This window comes from Pocillopora damicornis, chromosome 1 (genome assembly GCF_964200805.1).
Source record: "Pocillopora damicornis chromosome 1, jaPocDami1.2, whole genome shotgun sequence".
Classification (NCBI taxonomy): Eukaryota; Metazoa; Cnidaria; class Anthozoa; order Scleractinia; family Pocilloporidae; genus Pocillopora; species Pocillopora damicornis.
The window spans coordinates 4553139-4570000 of NC_142670.1; the positions used below are offsets into that span (position 1 = coordinate 4553139).

General features: G+C 36.4%; 2 protein-coding genes across 4 annotated transcripts in view; both read right to left on the reverse strand.

Moving 5' to 3' along the window:
- Nucleotides 1-347: 347 nt before the first annotated feature.
- On the reverse strand, nucleotides 348-11265 carry LOC149051446 (adhesion G protein-coupled receptor D1-like). Its single transcript, XM_089186696.1, has 18 exons — nucleotides 10752-11265; nucleotides 7671-8021; nucleotides 7352-7386; nucleotides 6295-6487; nucleotides 5881-5988; nucleotides 5657-5744; nucleotides 5380-5470; nucleotides 5140-5189; nucleotides 4580-4716; nucleotides 4302-4398; nucleotides 3764-3866; nucleotides 3308-3458; nucleotides 2942-3023; nucleotides 2484-2550; nucleotides 2317-2399; nucleotides 1928-2048; nucleotides 1678-1719; nucleotides 348-1085 (listed from the first exon to the last, which is right to left on the reverse strand). The coding sequence occupies exons 1-18, from the start codon at nucleotides 10831-10833 to the stop codon at nucleotides 888-890; spliced, it is 2079 nt and encodes a 692-aa protein (XP_089042822.1). The 5' UTR covers nucleotides 10834-11265; the 3' UTR covers nucleotides 348-887.
- A 3309-nt stretch (nucleotides 11266-14574) lies between these two features.
- The window catches only part of LOC113674191 (adhesion G protein-coupled receptor L4-like), a 19218-nt gene continuing 16930 nt past the window's right edge, over nucleotides 14575-16862 (reverse strand). Inside the window, exons 19-21 of one of the 3 annotated variants that reach the window (XR_016180216.1) lie at nucleotides 16118-16196; nucleotides 15057-15712; nucleotides 14575-14757 (exon numbers count right to left, since the gene is read on the reverse strand). Coding sequence is in view for 1 of the 3 variants with exons in the window: in XM_089184002.1 (XP_089040128.1) it covers nucleotides 16188-16196 (9 nt within the window). In the remaining 2 variants the exon portion in view is untranslated. Of the gene's footprint in view, nucleotides 14758-15056; nucleotides 15713-16117; nucleotides 16197-16862 lie in introns of those variants that run through there. The other 2 variants (XM_089184002.1, XM_089184011.1) reach the window with 2 other exon arrangements.

Below are 16862 nucleotides of genomic sequence, written 5' to 3' on the forward strand. Positions count from 1 at the left end.
ACAGTCCAAAATGCACGAAAAAAAAAAAGAAAAAAAAAAGAAGGAAACAAAATGGGTTGGAGCTAAACTGCTTTAGGCAGCCAGGCTACGCCAAGTCCTTAGATGGCCCAGGCATGCGTATGCCACGGGAAGTCTTAACACTCTGTCCTTTATCCTATCCCTGTAGTGCTTTGCAGAGCGAAGGCAGTACAGTAACCCCTAAGGCGATGCTAAGAGACTATATCGACCAAATTACAAAGCCTCAACTTTGCTTGGTTTTTTAAGGGGGGGGGGATGCCAAAAGTGTTTTTTTTTCTCTTTTTTCTTTTTACACAGACCTACGCTGTAAAGAGACATGCTAAGATTAATATGGTCTCAATCTCCACGGACAGCTTTAATTACAAGCTTTAAATGTTGGCCGTTTCCATCTTTTTAAAAGCAGATGCAAATGTCATACCATGGATTCATCAATTAAATTAACTTTCTAAGAATATGAAATGCTTTACGTTTGGTAATCATGAGTTAGCAGAAATTAATTCAAAATGCATATGCATCTACAAATAGCAGATCAAAACCTCAACGTTCAATAGTTTCTTGTATAGAAACCGGGCTCTGGTCTCAAATCACAGCACCAACAAACCAACTTAAGGTTTAGTATTAGCAGCTGAAAAAACTTGAAACAAATTAGGACTCTCGTCACTAGAGAGAGGGACTTACTTACTTCCCTGACTATCGTTTTGTTTTGTTTTGGTTTGTTTGTTTTTTTTTTTTTCGTGGCCTTTATGTCAGAGTTCTATTCTGATATTATATTGAATAATTAGCTGACGGAATCCTTACTTACAATACCTTGCTTGTATATACCGCACTACGAAGTTATAGTTGTTATGTACAATGTAACATATCGGCAACTACATAGAGGTTATGTTCGAGACTCTTTTAGTTTTTTCGCCGTCACTCAGTGGGTGAACCTTTATTTTTCTCGGCGCAGCAATGGCTGTGGAATCCTCATTTACTTCTGAGGGCATTACGGATGTTCGTTTAGTGCTAGTTCCAACATCCATTGCTGGAAAGATGGCCTGAATCCTTCTTCTCAAACGAGCTCTTACCTGTAAATTGCAAGTTAAATTAGCCACATTTTCGCATTCAAGGAGTTTGTAAGTCGTACTCTTTTTTCCTCAACTTTGTGATGTACAGGCTTTCAACAGCAGCCAATTCTCACAAGTCACAACTAAATTAGACGTCATTCAGCTACCTGGAGTTAATCTGCACATGTATCGACATAAAATGTAAAAAATGTCGTATAATTTCTTTTTATTTTCTCTCTCTAGGAAATATAATCAGCATTAATTTTATATTCTGACTCTTGATCTGGAATCCATGTCCTTTCTTCTTTCTTCCCCCACCCTCATCCTCAGCCACGATAATTTGTTTAACAGCGGAGCTCCTGCGCACTTGTGGAGCTCCATACCTTAGAGAACATATGAGTACAATGATAATTTTGGTCCTATAGTTCTTCCGTTTGTCCTGTTGCTTTTGCTTTCCAGTTAGTCTGTTTCTATGCACGAGTCCTTTGAACTAGGGCTTAATTTCTTTGAAATGACATTTAAATCAAATAGAACTTCCTAGTCTCCACTGTATTTTCAAAAACCGATGTAAGACCGGACCTTGTGGTGCAATTTTAAGCGATAAATCACTGACCTCGCTGTTCCTCACGCAGTGAAGAAGAAAGATCACGAAACCCTGTTGAATTAATGGGATGTGAGAAGTTTTTTTTTAAATCATGAAGATGATGATTTGATTATGATTTTCACGAGATTTACACAGTTTTTAAACCACTGAGTTGGCAGAGTAATGAGTTCAACATAACACCATCCCAAGGTTCCCGGGACTGTGCATCTGACAGAATATAACGTCTTTTGATCTCCACAGACATTTATCTACATCTCACCTGTGAAGAGTTGAGGATCGTGAAGATGTAGGCGAAAGCTTTGTGTAAGGGTGCCAATAACCCAAATAACCACAAGATTCCCAGCAGAGGAATCATAACTATGCATGCCTTCACACCAAGTCTGGATAAAACAAAACAAATAAAAACAACAACAATAACAAAAAAAGAGCAAAATAAGGGACTTTTGATGATGTGATTTTTGATGAAAAAGCTCTATTAGGTAGAAATTCTATCAGGATGGTTTCTCATTGTTCCTTTTCGGACTTCGGACTCTTCCTCGTTAGATTTTTGAAAAAGTTGGATTCCAGATTGTTGTTTTCTAGAGAAGGAGCTGACTCCAAGACCCAACATTCCGGAAGCCGGATTTCCTTTTATGGAGAAGACCATACCTTATTTGTTCGCTACGTTTGTCCTTCTCTTGTTGCATAGTCACCATCTCCTTGATAACCCGCCCGAGGATCAGAATGTTAAACTTAAAGAAGAAAATAGACCCATGTGAACCCCTTGAAAGTTTTTCTTAGTTTCGATAATGATTATCCTGGTTATTTTCACTTACAAATTCAATCAGCACGACAAATACTATAAATATCCAGATCAGACCATTGGCAGAAGACATCCAGCAGCTTTAATGAAAACACCAAAAAAAACAAAAACAGGTTAAGCTATAAATAGATGATGTGATTGTAAATGATTACTTGAAATACCAATATAGACTTTCCACACATTGAATGCCTTTTCTACAGAATATAGACTGATGGAATCCATAATTACAGCCTAAACAATCCCATTCAAAACCGATCTTAAGGCTCAGAACTTTTGTCTTCCATCTTAAAACACAATAACAATAAGCCGGTCCTTAAAAAAAAACGAAAAAGGATCATTTTTTTTAATTATACGTGCATTTTTTTCAGCTGTAACAAGTTCGTTGTTCGTGTTCTAAAATACTTGTGTTACATCAGTTTCTTGAAACTTGAGTGTGATGACATTAGATCAGTACAATGAAACTCTCCTAACTATTTATTAGCCAAAAAACTTCCGATCCCATCTTTTCCAGCTGCAATACTCAGTGATATGGCAACGACGAGCGCGGGAAGGCCTACAGAATTGAAACAAAAATCCGATTTGAAACTTATTCTCACCTGTCAAGGGCATAATTTACCTTTCCACATTAGATATTTACCTTTTGAACCCCCTAGTCAGAGCTATATAGGAATGTACTGCGCAATATAAGTGATAGAGTATGTTCCTGGCCGCGTATTCTTGAATTCGAAGGAACTGTTTCTAAAATTAGTTGGACTTCTGGGACATAGGTTACTAGATCAACATAAAAGTATGGTAATAAAAGTGTTTAAATATTTTAATAGCCATAGAGTACCTTACCCCATGAAATTCCATGGCACATTCTTAACTTGTTGCCAACGTTGTAGACCTTTACAATAAACAGGTAGAGGTAGATTCCCTCGACCAGCATCCAGCAGAAGGCGGCCATCAAAAAGTACTGCATAAGGGCCGCCACTGTAACGCAACTTTCCTGGAGAAAATAGAAAACGAAAACGGATTTTTGCAATCTGCCTGAATGATATATACAATGACACATGATTGATTTGCTTCGTAAATATTAATAATCCTGTCGTCCTGACTCTTTTTGGAGACTGACCGATCGAGAAGAAAGATTTGGAGGAAGCACAGCTCATAATAAACCCCGTTTTTAGCTGAAATACAAGAAAACTAATTTTCGACAAAACTAAAAAATGTAAAAAAAAGAAAAAAAAACCGAAATATTTAAAACTGCCCAGTTTTGGACTGTAAAAACTTCAATTTCCACGGAATTCTTGCCTTGTTCCCAGTCGCTCTAATCCCGGCAAGAAACATGATTTGTCCTGCTCCAAGAGAAGCGACGAGACTCACTCGAATCTGGGATAAAGGTCGTCTCATGTCTCTGGCACGCAAAGAAAAACGAGAAAAAAAATAGACCAGAGAAGAAAAGAAAAAAAACATTAAAAAGAAATAAAAGAGACATTCGTTATTTACGATGTAGGTGATTGTTTTTTCTCTTTATTTTATAAATATAACTCTTTCTTTCTGTTTAAGAAGTTAGGGCTAGGATATTGTTAGTGATACGGGTTCCCCCCCCCTTTTTTTTTTTCGTATCATTATTTTTTTTTTCGAGGAATACAGTAGATGGCTCCAGGTCTTCTCGTCATCATGAAACTCAAAGAAATGAGGAAACAAGGAGCAAAGGACGGTTAGTACGGTCTGAGTATCACTCGTGTCTGTCCTTTGACAGAACCTAGCATACTTGGAAACATTTTTGCGATCAATTGTCCACTTTTTTGAATAACACAAATTTCTAATTTCTAACTACTTAACTCACGTGAGAGTAACATAGCTGATTATCGTCAATGAGATCCCAATTAGAGAGAGGGTCAGCCCGATGTTTGTGAGAATTTCCAAGTTCTTATCATCATTCGTTATGGGTGAAAATATAAATGAAAACAATACTTTAAAAGACTTACAAATCTTAATACATCGACTTAACCAAGTTTTATTCTACCTTAAGAACTAAAATGTTAAATCAATAGGTATCTGTTTGAATGTACCAGCAAAAACTATCGTACAGGGGAGTTGCAGGCGTTGTGGTGACACTTACCGCCGATATATCGGCAGTCTCTGTTCCAGAAGATGTGTCCAGAAGAACAGCAAAATGAGTCAAATGATTGCAGGTGCACTCTGTTTGGTATGCATCAGTAGATTTGACATAGCACCCTTCTCCTGACCAGCCAATGGAACTGAAACGTAAGATATATAATTTATCGATTTAATGAGATTTTAGTGCACAAGACATGCGAACGGAACCCCATATCTTTTAATGAATGTAACTTATCAGAGTGTGAAAATCCGTTTGTTAGACGATGATTCCTGTGAGAACTTGCATGTATTTACTAGTTCTCAAAATTTTGCTCTTCACGCATGGAGAGCTTTACGTGAAAAAAAATTTGAACAAATGGCAACACAATTTAGCTAACTGGATAATTTTCGCGACTTGACTTAATTTAGATGTAAGTGTCCGCATCAACCTGAGACGACGCCGGTAAGCATGAATCGTACATTATTCCCACTTAATTAGCCCAACGCTAGCCTCATGATAAGAGTTGAGTAGAAAAAAAGAAAAAAAAAGGAAAAAAAAAGAGGGACATTCGAATGATATTTACCTATCATCCAACATGTTCCAGAACATACACTTTTTCTTGTTATTTGAATTCTAAAATAATGAAACAATAATAAATTAAACAATGAAACACAATGTGCACCATAAATCGAAGTCTAGCGAATTTAGAATTCGTAAACAATACATCCATACTGAAAATAGGCGAATCTCATTTCAGATAGTTCAACCAGAAATGACAGGGTATAACAAAATCGGCAGGAAAGAACAGCGTAAATCTCGTTACCTTAATGTTTTTGAACGTTAAAGTTATATTTTCCTGAAGTTTCTTGGGTGGAGGAGTTATTGTGGCAGCCATAATAATGGAGGTGACTTCCCTATTTCAGAGCGATGAAAGTAAGAATCACTAAACTTCAAATGCACCGTTTCAAGTATACAGAAGAGAAATAGATATAAATTGTCTAACGTAAAAAAACCCTTCAGTTTCTAGCGTGAAGGAAATTTATCAGTCTTTGTACATACAAAGATGGAAAATAAACGTATAGTTATAATTGCCGGGTGACCTGGAATTGTTCAGAGTACTGTTCTCTGTCTGGTTAGTGATGAATAATTGATGGAGGTCTTTGTATATCATTCCAAGTACTACTGAACCTGAGAAAACGATAAAGATGAAACGATTTCGTGAATTTCGCTATATCAACTAACAAAATTAAAATGAAAACATAGCTAAATACATCTTTAAGTAAATAATATTGGAACACGAAATATTTAAATAAACTTTTTTAACCATTGTCCAAGTTTCCCGATGGAATGCTCAGGAAATTTTCCCCGTTAGGTTCTTCCAGACGAAAGTGGTGGCTTTCATTTTGGTAGAAAGTTTTCCTGACCAGAACATCTAACGGAAAGGTGTAAAAATAATATCAATAATAACAATTAGTAATATCAACAATAAAAATGATCAGTTTGACTCGATAGGGGAAAAAGGTTACCTAAGCCTTTTAAGAGAAAACAAAATTATCAGGTTTTAATCGAAACAGATAGAACAGTAAGAACTAGTTTATTCATGCTTATTATAATTATGTTGTCCTTAAATGTTATTGCGAGGCTATTTCATGTAATGGACATCTCTTCATGGCCAGCCCTTGAATCGGAACGACAGTGACGTTCAACATACCTATTATATTAAAAAAAAATGCCTTACCTGCATAAATGCTGCTCATATTAAATTCGCTTGTTGTGTGATTGAATTTGAGTTGTGCAGTTTCCAGCAAGGATGTTTCCAAAGTGGTCAATTCAAAAAAAATTTCCTCTATCTTTTCCTTCTTATCTTCACTTTTGTTGCGTATCTCATCGGAATAATACTCAGTGACAGACTTCAAAGAGCTGAGCAAGTACTAAAAAAAACAGTTAAATGGTTTAATTTTAAAAAGGGCAACGAACTTCAAAGAGCTGAGCAAATCCTCAAAAAAACGGTAAAATGGTTTAATTTTAAAAAGGGAATTATAAACCTTATCACACAAAAGTTCGCATCTAGTTTAAGTCTCGTGTTGAAAAACAAAACAAACGGAATTGTCAGAAATATAGCCAAACTGGCATAACTGTTAAAATTCATACAAATCAAGCCGGTGCCAGAGCGAAGGCGATCATGCTGATGTCCATCGCGGCTAGATCGTCAAGGCAGTCTCCGGTCATCGCAGTGAAGCAAGCATCAGAAATTACATCAGCCGCCTAAATTATTCCAGGTTGTGATCTATTGCAGAACTTTGATATTTTATGAATTTTGATGGTTTGACATTTATGACACCTTGTCCAACCAATCAGACTGTTAAAACCTTTCTGACAAGGATTCTGATTGGCTTATTGTAGCAAGTATATTGGAGGGAGGAGGGGGGGGGGAGGGGGGGAGGGGGATAGGAGATCACTTATCGTGCCTTACTGCTTCCTGCATGCGTTACAACAGAAAAGAGCAAACTCATGGCTTCTCTATTTGTAAATAGATCCCATGATGTTTTTTATCATCCATCATATCTATTACGGTCTGCGTGTGCGTTAATATCAACATTCGCATTGCCTCCGTGTTATAAACACAGCAACGTCCTTTTCATGTCAATTGTGGGGATGCAGACAGTTGTGCATAAAGGAGTTTCACGATGAAAAGTGACGTAATCTATGCAGGCATATCAAGAAGCGAGAACTTAATTCTTACCCGAAAAATTAAAAGCGATATACATGTTTTTTCAAAAACATAAATAGAGTACCTCTTTGCGTAAGTTTTCCCCTTCTTGCAGATCACCTACGTAGAAAGGACGTATATGTAGCACTCATCATAATCCCGAAAAAATGGTTTAGTAATTTGAATAAACAAGGAGGCAATAAAAAAAAAATAATAATAAATAAATTAAAAGGTAAACCGATGATTAAGGAAAACACGAGATTGATAGATGACTGACTGGGATCGAAAGAGCGAAGGAGCCATCGAGAGATCGGACGGCCGGATGGATTTATGAATAAGCAAATTAATAAAATTCTTAATGAGGAATGATCTCATGTTTAAAACAAAAGGAACCTTATACATACTATTTTCTTGCGATGCGCTATCAGATAACTTGTAAACTTGATAACGACCCTTCCATCCACAAAATTTGACGTCAATGTTATATGATGACTGGTTTCCTCTGGCATTCACCTTGATCTTTGTACGGCGATGTCCCCTATACAGTTTTTTAAACTTCTGTGCGCATTTTTTCCGCCACTCAAAGGATTGCTGGAGACAATCACCGAAGGTTTCGCACCACTCAGTACAATTCCCTCTGCGGCATTTGATTTTTAACGGAAGCTCCTTAGTTATGTCATCAACCCGCGGACAGTTGTCTTTTATCCTCGAAAGTTTCATTTTTTCGTGTTTTCTGGAGCACTGGTTACTATGACCTGAAAAACAAACATGGATTATATTTGAGAGAAAATACCTGACTGTACCTAACTCTCAATGACGACTTAAACATTTCTTTTTCGGCCTAAATTTCCCGTTAGATTATTACTAGGGAGCAGAACATTCGTTGGTGACTGTCACAATTTCCATTATTCATTTCGGTTACTTGCTCGATAAAGACGATGCGACAGTCACTAAAAAGAGCACAGAAATACATATCCATGCGATAGCCTGTTTCAAGTATCGTTGGGCATACCCTTTGGTATCCTTGGGTTCAGTGCGTAAATTTCAACGGAAATCATCACACAGCTGTACCTAAACACAAGAGGCCATCGTCCACGTCTATACGTATATTGTCAAAGCACAGAACAGGTAACCGGTACTTGACGGTAATACTTTGCTAAAACATAAGGTTTCTTTTTGTATTACACTTAAGAAGTGCAAAGGTGATATGAATTAGTAAGTTAACTTTAAAAAAAAAAAAAGGTAAAAAAAAAGAAAGACAAATTGGACCCCCTGACATCCCCTCCCCGCAAAAAAAAAAAAAAAAAAGAACAAAGAAAAACCATCACTGAAAGGACGAGTGAATGGACGGATAAATAGATACCATTTGTTTCCAACAAACAAAAAGACAGAATGTTTAATAAACTGATCGGTTGTGTTTTAGAGAAATAGCTTTCATCTTTATTCTTCTTATTATTATTATTATTATTATTATTATTATCATTATTCTCTTAAAGGGAAAGTACGTTCTATAAAAAGTTTGCCTAAATCAAAAGTTCCTGACATGCTTTGTGTTTTTGTCGCCAGGAATCACGATTTAAAAAATTGAGATTTCAAAATTTAAATCCTCTATCTTTGTTATGACGTAGCGATGATCAAGCATTGTAACCTCGACTAAGAAGGATAAAAAACTAAGAAAACAGCGGCGAAGAGAGCGATAATGACTCAATTCTCGACATGGATCTTAATCAAGACGGTGTAATACGCCCATTCATGTTTGAGACGCAACATAGCTCGGCTTCAGGAGAAGAAGCAATCGCTGTTGACGAAGAAACTCAGCAAAAGATAAAAGGAGAAACATTTACGCGTTCACAACTTGGAAATTGCAAGTGGTGCTCTTTCGGCAACTGTCATGAGATGCCATCAGAAAACAAGAATTTATGCTGTCAAGAAATGAATTTACTTGGCGATTGACTCGATCTGGAATCGGAGGTAATTAATTCTTCTAAAATAAAATCTTTGTTTCTGGAGTGACAATTTTTTAGTTTTTACTAAAGAACAGCGCAGTGCCCGCGACGGATTTATTTCACATTGCTAATTGAGTGATGTGAATTGTAACTGAAATTGCAAGGACCAAGCTTCAGTGTATTACTTAGCACGGATCATTTGAACCTGTGTGTTTACCAGCCAATGTTTTCAGAATAGCCCTTGTTGGCAACCACCAAGTGAGAAGTGAGAGACTCGAAGATCATCTGTCAAATGAGTAGGCAACGACAGAATAAACATTTTTCGCAAACCTCATCCAAAAAAAACGCTAAAGTTGTTTGCAAGCTAGTCTGATGCAAACCGGAGAAAAAACAAAAAAAACAAAAACAAAAAAACAAAAAAACAAAAACAGTGGCAGTTTATTGTCAGCCTTTATATTAAAAGTGGTGTTGTAATCTTTTGACCCAAGGGTGAACTTCACCGCAATATTTATAATGGTAATGATGAGTGGAGTCCAATTCGGTCTGTAATCATACAATTGATTAAGAAAATCGGACGACCACGAAATGGGAGTCCGATTTGTTAATTACGAGTATGATTGCAGACAGAATTGGACGACACAAAGTCCTGTTACCAATTAATCAAAACTATAACAAAATTCCAGAAAGAAACTAGACATCAGATATACCTCTTTATATTAGAAAAAAAACAAGAAAAAAATAGTTAACTCGGGGAAATGCGAGACAATAGCGCGCGGATATGACGCGTTCTGTCCACTTACACAGGCATGACGCGTAAACCGTCCTATTACACTGTCCAATTACAAGCATGACGCGTACACTGTCCTATTAGTGCTCAAATCGGGCTCATGATAACCAATTACGTTCGAGAATTTTTTTATAGTTTTGATTAAATTGTAAATAGACCTTAATAGCTTGTATGCTTTGTTTACCTAATGGAGGTCACTAGACCAAGGAAATTCACTCTTTTGCTCTTAAAAATTATGACTAAATATGGAAGTGAACAAGATAAAATTGAAAGTAAGAGTACTTTAGAGAATTACCACATAACCTACGTTGGGAAAATTTAATATAGGAGGTCTCCTATTCCAAGTTTGTTTGATATATATATATAAACAGAGCCTCATGTTACATGGAGAGCGTCAGGAAGTCTCCCGTTGTCGAACATTGTTAGCTTAGGATATCAATTTTACCACAAATGACGTCTCAGTCCTTGGCGAATTGAAATTTGTTTGTTTCAACTGCATTTGTGTGGGTTCTGTTCCGAACTGGACAAAACGGGAATTATTTTCGGATTCCTAAGGAAGAGTTCTTTCACTAGAATTAAAATTTTCTATACCGTACTTTTCCTTTAAAGAGCGTCTAAGAGAACTTTAAAGGGCTCCGTCGAAAAACAAGCGAAATTGAAAGTACAACATTGAACCAATTGCCTACTTAACATATCGACTTTTTTAAAAGTTTACATATATAAAGGTTACCATTTTACATTTTCATACTCACCAACCATTAGTGCAAAAAGAACCGTTATCCGGAACATTTTGACTAGAGTTTCCTTTCGAACTTTCAGATATGAATTCGGCATTGTTGAGATCACCGTCTCTTGAAATAGTGATGAAGGTATTAATCTTTTTTTCAATGGCTTTGGGTAGACGTTAGACACAGAGATACGTTCGACCTTGAGCGAACAAGGAATAGAGCAGAGACCAAACTAGGTTAGGTTTCTAACACATTATTCCTTAGGTTTGTTGGCACTAAATTGACTAGCTGGGTCTGTATTTACTTTATAAATTGAGACAATAGCAAGACATGACAAGAATAATTATTTCTCATACCCAAAAGTGTCATGGAAAATAGCAGGTGGATGTTTTTTTTTCATTGTGTTCGTTATAGAGGAAACGAAAATTTTCTCACCCTAGCTACTTTATTCCAATAAAATTCCTGACCAACAAAATAGTTTTCAAACTTGCTATTTTCTTAATATGAAATAGCTAATGACAAGTCAATGAGTCGCACCACTGTTTTTTTCCGGTATTTTTTAAAATTCTAATTCACCCATAGTTTAGGCGCAGACTGGCGTATTTTTGTTAACAAAATCGTCAATGAGAGATGTGTAATGAATGAGGATTAAAATAAAACAAAGAGTGTTCAACTCAATAGGTGTCCTTATTGAAAACTGGGCTGAATTTCCTAGTTCGCATGACAAACTGTCATGAGGTTGAGCACATGAATGGATGAATATTTTATCATTTCTACCAGGGGAAATTCTCTTATCACAATATATTTCCCTTCTTTTTGTACCCCTAAATGAAAGACCAAAACAATTATATTTTTCCTTTTACAATTTGAAACGTAAAAACCTTTTATATGATTTAACTCCTCAAACTATTTTATTGGCGTTATTACGAATATAGACATTATTAAAGACAACAAATCAACTAAGTTGACAGCAGATAGCAATTGAAGGTTGTAAAATAAGGATTTTAAACCTTATTCTATTGGTATTAGAAGGAAATAAAATATTTCATTTTAATGTCGGAAAAACGAGAATTATTAGGTCAAGGATATAGAGGAAAAGGAGAAAACGAAAAATTGAGACGGACTCAAGGATGTGATAATCATTGCTATTTCTTTTCCTAACGTCATCAAACGTCTGCGAGGCCTTCAATTATAAACCTACTAATGAAAAATTCTCGCATATTTTAGCATTTAAATAAATTTGTGAAAAGATAGAGGGGCCGCAGCCAGGATAAAACATCTTGTAAAATTTAAAAAACGATCTCTGGCTAAAACTTTTAGTTTTAGCCAGAGATCGTTTTTTAAATTTTACAAGATTTAAATAAATTGTTATTTCTTCTTTCGCTCACAACTCTATTTTTAGCTTTAGTTTTCTCGAAATATTGCTTATTCAGACTGCTTCACCTAGGCCCTACACAGCGATGTAAAATGATTTGATGCAAGTCTCACTTAGTGCGGAGTGAGACTGTAAACGGTTTGAGTCCGAATCTTTTCCACTTATGGCCTAAAAGGAACTTAGCTTTTAAGCTAAGTTCCTTTGTTATAACATCTTCAATGTCAAATTGTCATAATTACGTACATAAACAGGTGGATGACGGGTAGATCAATATCGCCTTACACACTGGTGGCAAAGGCTTTATAAAAAGATGAGGTTTTCCATAATAGAGCATTTCATTTAGGTTCAATATTTTTTTCGTTTTTCGCATGCATATCAAATTAAAATTTGTGGTTATGACCAACGGATCTCTGACAATTAATCAAACAGAAAACAATACAGACACGGTACAGAAAACATACCTGATATTCTAATTCTACCATTCTTTTATTTTTAAACGCTCGTAACGCTAACACGTAGTGTCTCAAGGACGGTTGATTTTATCGCCGTTATCGGCTCACATTCTATGGAGGAAAAATATGCAGCACGGTGAATAATCACATTTTCCCAATCACTATCTTGACTGGAAAAGCATTTGGTTCTTTGTGTGCTTTTTGTATAGATTTTTTTGTTTGTTTTTGTTTTGTTGAAAGGTGACAACAAGACAGACGGTCTATAACGTGCGCATAAAAGAAGGGAACAAAATTGGCTGGGGTTAAACTTCTTCATTCAGCCACGCCACGTCCAGTTCTTTGATGGCCCATGCATGCGTAAGCCACGATAAGTCATAACACTCCGTCATTTATCCTATCCTTGTAGTGTTTTGCAGAGCGAAGGCAGTACAGTAACCCCTAAAGTGATGATAAGAGACTATATCGACCAAATTACAAAGCCTAAACTTTGCTTCGTTTTCCTTAAGGGGGGGGGGGGGAGGGAAGGGGCGCCGAAGGTGTTTTTTTTATAGAGGAGAACAGACCTACGCTGTAAAGAGACATACTAAGATCAAAATGGTCTCAATCTCCACGGAGAGCTTTTATTACTAGCTTTATATGTTGGCCGTTTCCATGTTTTTGAAAGCAGATGCAAATGTCATACCATGGATTCATCAATTAAATAAACATTCTAAGAACACGAAATGCTCTACGTTTGGTAATTATCAGTTAGCAAAAGTAAATTCAAAATGCATATGCATCTACAAATAGCAGATCAAAATCTAAACGTACAATAGTTTCTTGTATAGAAACGGGGCTCTGGTCACCCACAACGCATTGACAAGCCAACTTAAGGTTCGGCATAAGCAGCTAAAAAAACTTGAAACAAATTAGGACTTTCGTCACTAGAGATAACGACTTTCTTCCCCTATTATTATTTTTTTTTTTTTCGGTTTTTTTTTTCGTGGCTTTTCTGTAAGAGTTCTATTTTGATATTGTATTAAATAATTAGCTGCCGGATTCCTAACTTACAATATTTTCCTTGTATATGCCGCACTACCAAGTTATAGTTGTTATGTACAATGTAACAAATTGACAACTACACAGAGGTTTTGCTCGGAACTTTTTTAGTTTTTTCGCCGTTACTCAGTGGCTGAACCTTTATTTTTCTGGGCGCAGCAATGGCTGTGGAATCCTCATTTACTTCCGAGGGCACAACGGATGTTCGTTTTGTACTAGTCCCATCATCCACAGCTGGGAAGATGGCCTGAATCCTTCTTTTCAAACGAGCCCTTACCTATAAAGTGCAAGTTAAATTAGCCACATTATTGCATTCAAGGAGTCTGTAAGTCGTACTCTGTTTTTCTTTGACTTTCTGATGTATGGGCTTTCACCAACAGCCAGTTTTTACAAGTCACAACTAAATTTGACGTCATTCAGCAATCTGGAGTTAATCTAGACAGGTATCGATATAAAATGAAAAAAAAAATGGCGTATAATTCTTCCTTTTTTGCGCTTAGGCAATATTATCAACATTAACTTTATATTCTAACATTTTACTGAAACCTATGTCTTTTCTCCATTCTTCCCACACCCCCATCCTCAGACATGGGAATTTGAGCGGAGCTCCTGTGCACGTGTGGAGCTTCAAACCCTTCAGAGCATGTGAATATAATGATAATTTTGGTCCTACATTGCTTCGTTTTGTCATGTTGCTTTTGCTTGTCCAGGTAGTCCGGATCTAGGGACGAGCCCTTCGAACTAGGGCTTAATTTCTTTGATATGACATTGAAATTAAATAGAACTTCCTGGTTTCCAATGTAATTTAAAAAAATCGATATAATGCCAGACATTGTGATGCAATTTTTAACGATAACTTTTAACTCAGAATGCTGTGGTAAGGCTATCTTGTGCGATGAACGCTTTTCCATCGCCATCTCTTGAACCGGAGGGACCATGATTTCGAATGTACTTATCATATTAGAAAGTGCCTTACCCATGTGTATGCTGCTCATATTCAATTCACTTGTTGTGCGATTGAGGTTATACTGTCCGTATTCCAACAGGGATGTCTCCAAAGAGGTCAATTCAAGAAAGACGTCAACCATCTCTGCTTTAGTTGACTTTTGTTGCGTATTTCTTTTGTTAGACGCTGAAGAATGGTGTTTGAAGAATTGAAGATGTCCTACGCAAACAGTGAAGTGATTTAATTCAAAGAAAGAATTGATAAACCATACTAAAATCATAATGTCAGGATGCGCAACAAGCCATAAACATCAATTCTTCTTTGACCCAATGAAATCAACAAAGCAAATACTCTTTTTTATGCGTGAAATTTCAATCGGTTTGTCGGAAATACGTTTGATGATCAAATAATCATGTGATTTATAAATACATAGAGCAGGAACTAGGTTAGTAGTCACAAAAGTGATGTATTGTAAAACATGAACAAAAACAAAAAAAAAGGGAATATAAATAGAATACCTCCTTACGGAGGCTTTCCGCTCCTGGCTTAGCACCTGTGTGGAAAGGACACATATTAATAAATAAGAGCAATAAATGGCTGAGTAAAATAATTGAATAAATGCATGAGTCAATTGCTGAGTGAGGAAAACACGAAATTGTTAAATGAGTGGTTCAAACAATTAATTCTCACATGAACGAAGAAATGAAGGAATTATCGGGTGACCAGAGAGATTGATATATATAATGATAAAATGGATGAGAAAATAGATAATAAATGATTTTAATATATATAAAAATGGGAATCTTATACATACAATTTCCTTGCATTGTGCCATTGAATAACCTTATATTTATGTAAATTTCCTTACAACATCTCTGGACGTCAAAACTATATGATGGGCCACCGTTTACAGACTCCATCTTTATATTTTTAGAACGACTAGGCCAAATTAGTTTATAAATCTTCCAAATGCATTCTTTTTTCCAATCAACGGATTGCTTGAGACAAAAAGCCAAGTCTCTGCACCACGTCAGGATACAATACCAACGACACCAAAGATGACAGGTGATTCTTAACCAAGGCGGATCAGTTCCGTTTTCGATTCGCTGACAGGTATCTTTTACCCCTTTAAGTTCCAACTTTCCGTAATTCTTGTGACACTGGTAACTATGACCTGAAAGTAATCACGCAGGTCAAAACGTTAAATTCATAAGAAAATGCTTCACCGTACCCAACTTCCGATGATAAAATTAATTTTGTGACAGAGACTTTAACCGCAATAGCCTGCTTCAGGTACCTCTTTGCAAGAGACCACGGAAATCTTTGGCTACAGCGAGAATATTTTCAGCGGCGAGTAATTAGTTCTAAAATCATCATTTTGATGCCGACATCGATTAAAACAAGTTGATAAGCATATATAAATAAGATATGGAACCCTTCCCTCCCTTCCCCTTCTAAAAAAAAACAGAAGAAGAAACAAAAGAAACAAATTCATACTCGACGGATGAACGAATAATGTCTTAAGTAGGTAGGATATGTTCCTGAAGTACAAATAGAATTAGATGAACGACAAACTGACCCTGTAGCTAGATATATAAATTAAAATACAATGCGTAGTACATCATGGCGCCACTGGCCTTCTTCATGCGTCAAGTTTCCTAAAAACAAGCAACTCAGAAGGTTACAATACTGCTTGGTCGTACTCACCAATCAAGAATGCAAGGAAGAGAATCTTCCAGAACATTTTGGCTAGAGATCGCTTTGAACCTTCAAATACGAATCCGGCCTTTTGTGTATTAAAGATCACTGTCTCGTTAAACAGTGATGAAAGTACTTTTTTTTGTCGGTGACTTTGGGTAGAGGCTATATCCAGAGGCTAAACCTTGAAACACCAAAGAAGAAAGCAGTGACCAAGCTCGGCGTGAGCTTTTAAAACTTAATTCCTCGAGTTTGATGGCACTAAACTGACTAACTGTGTCCGTATTTACTTTATGAATTTAGACAGTACCGGGATATGACACGAATACTCATTTTTAATATGGGAAAGTGTCATGAAAAACCGACGGGCAAGAGCAGGTGGTAATTGAGTAAGAAATTGCGCAAAGCAGAGTTCATAAGAAAGGAACCGACATATTTGTCGCCCAGAACACTGTTTCCGACTTAACCTCCCCTTAACACGAACATAATGGTTTTCAAATTTGCTACCCTCTTAATATAAAATAACGGACGACAAGTCATAGGTTTTCAAAATATTTTTCCGGAATATTTCTAAATTAAAATTCACCTTTAATTAAGGTACACTTTTTGAATTGCTGCTGTTTTTC

Bases quoted from the DNA above. Each gene is read 5' to 3' on its own strand.
- LOC149051446 (XM_089186696.1), bottom strand. From the start codon at position 10,833: ATGCCGAATTCATATCTGAAAGTTCGAAAGGAAACTCTAGTCAAAATG. The intron at 8,022-10,751 runs GTGAGTATGAAA...TTTGTTTTTCAG, and splicing joins TCTTTTTGCACTAATGGTTG to GTCATAGTAACCAGTGCTCC. The intron at 7,387-7,670 runs GTATGTATAAGG...CTTTCTACGTAG, and splicing joins TAGCGCATCGCAAGAAAATA to GTGATCTGCAAGAAGGGGAA.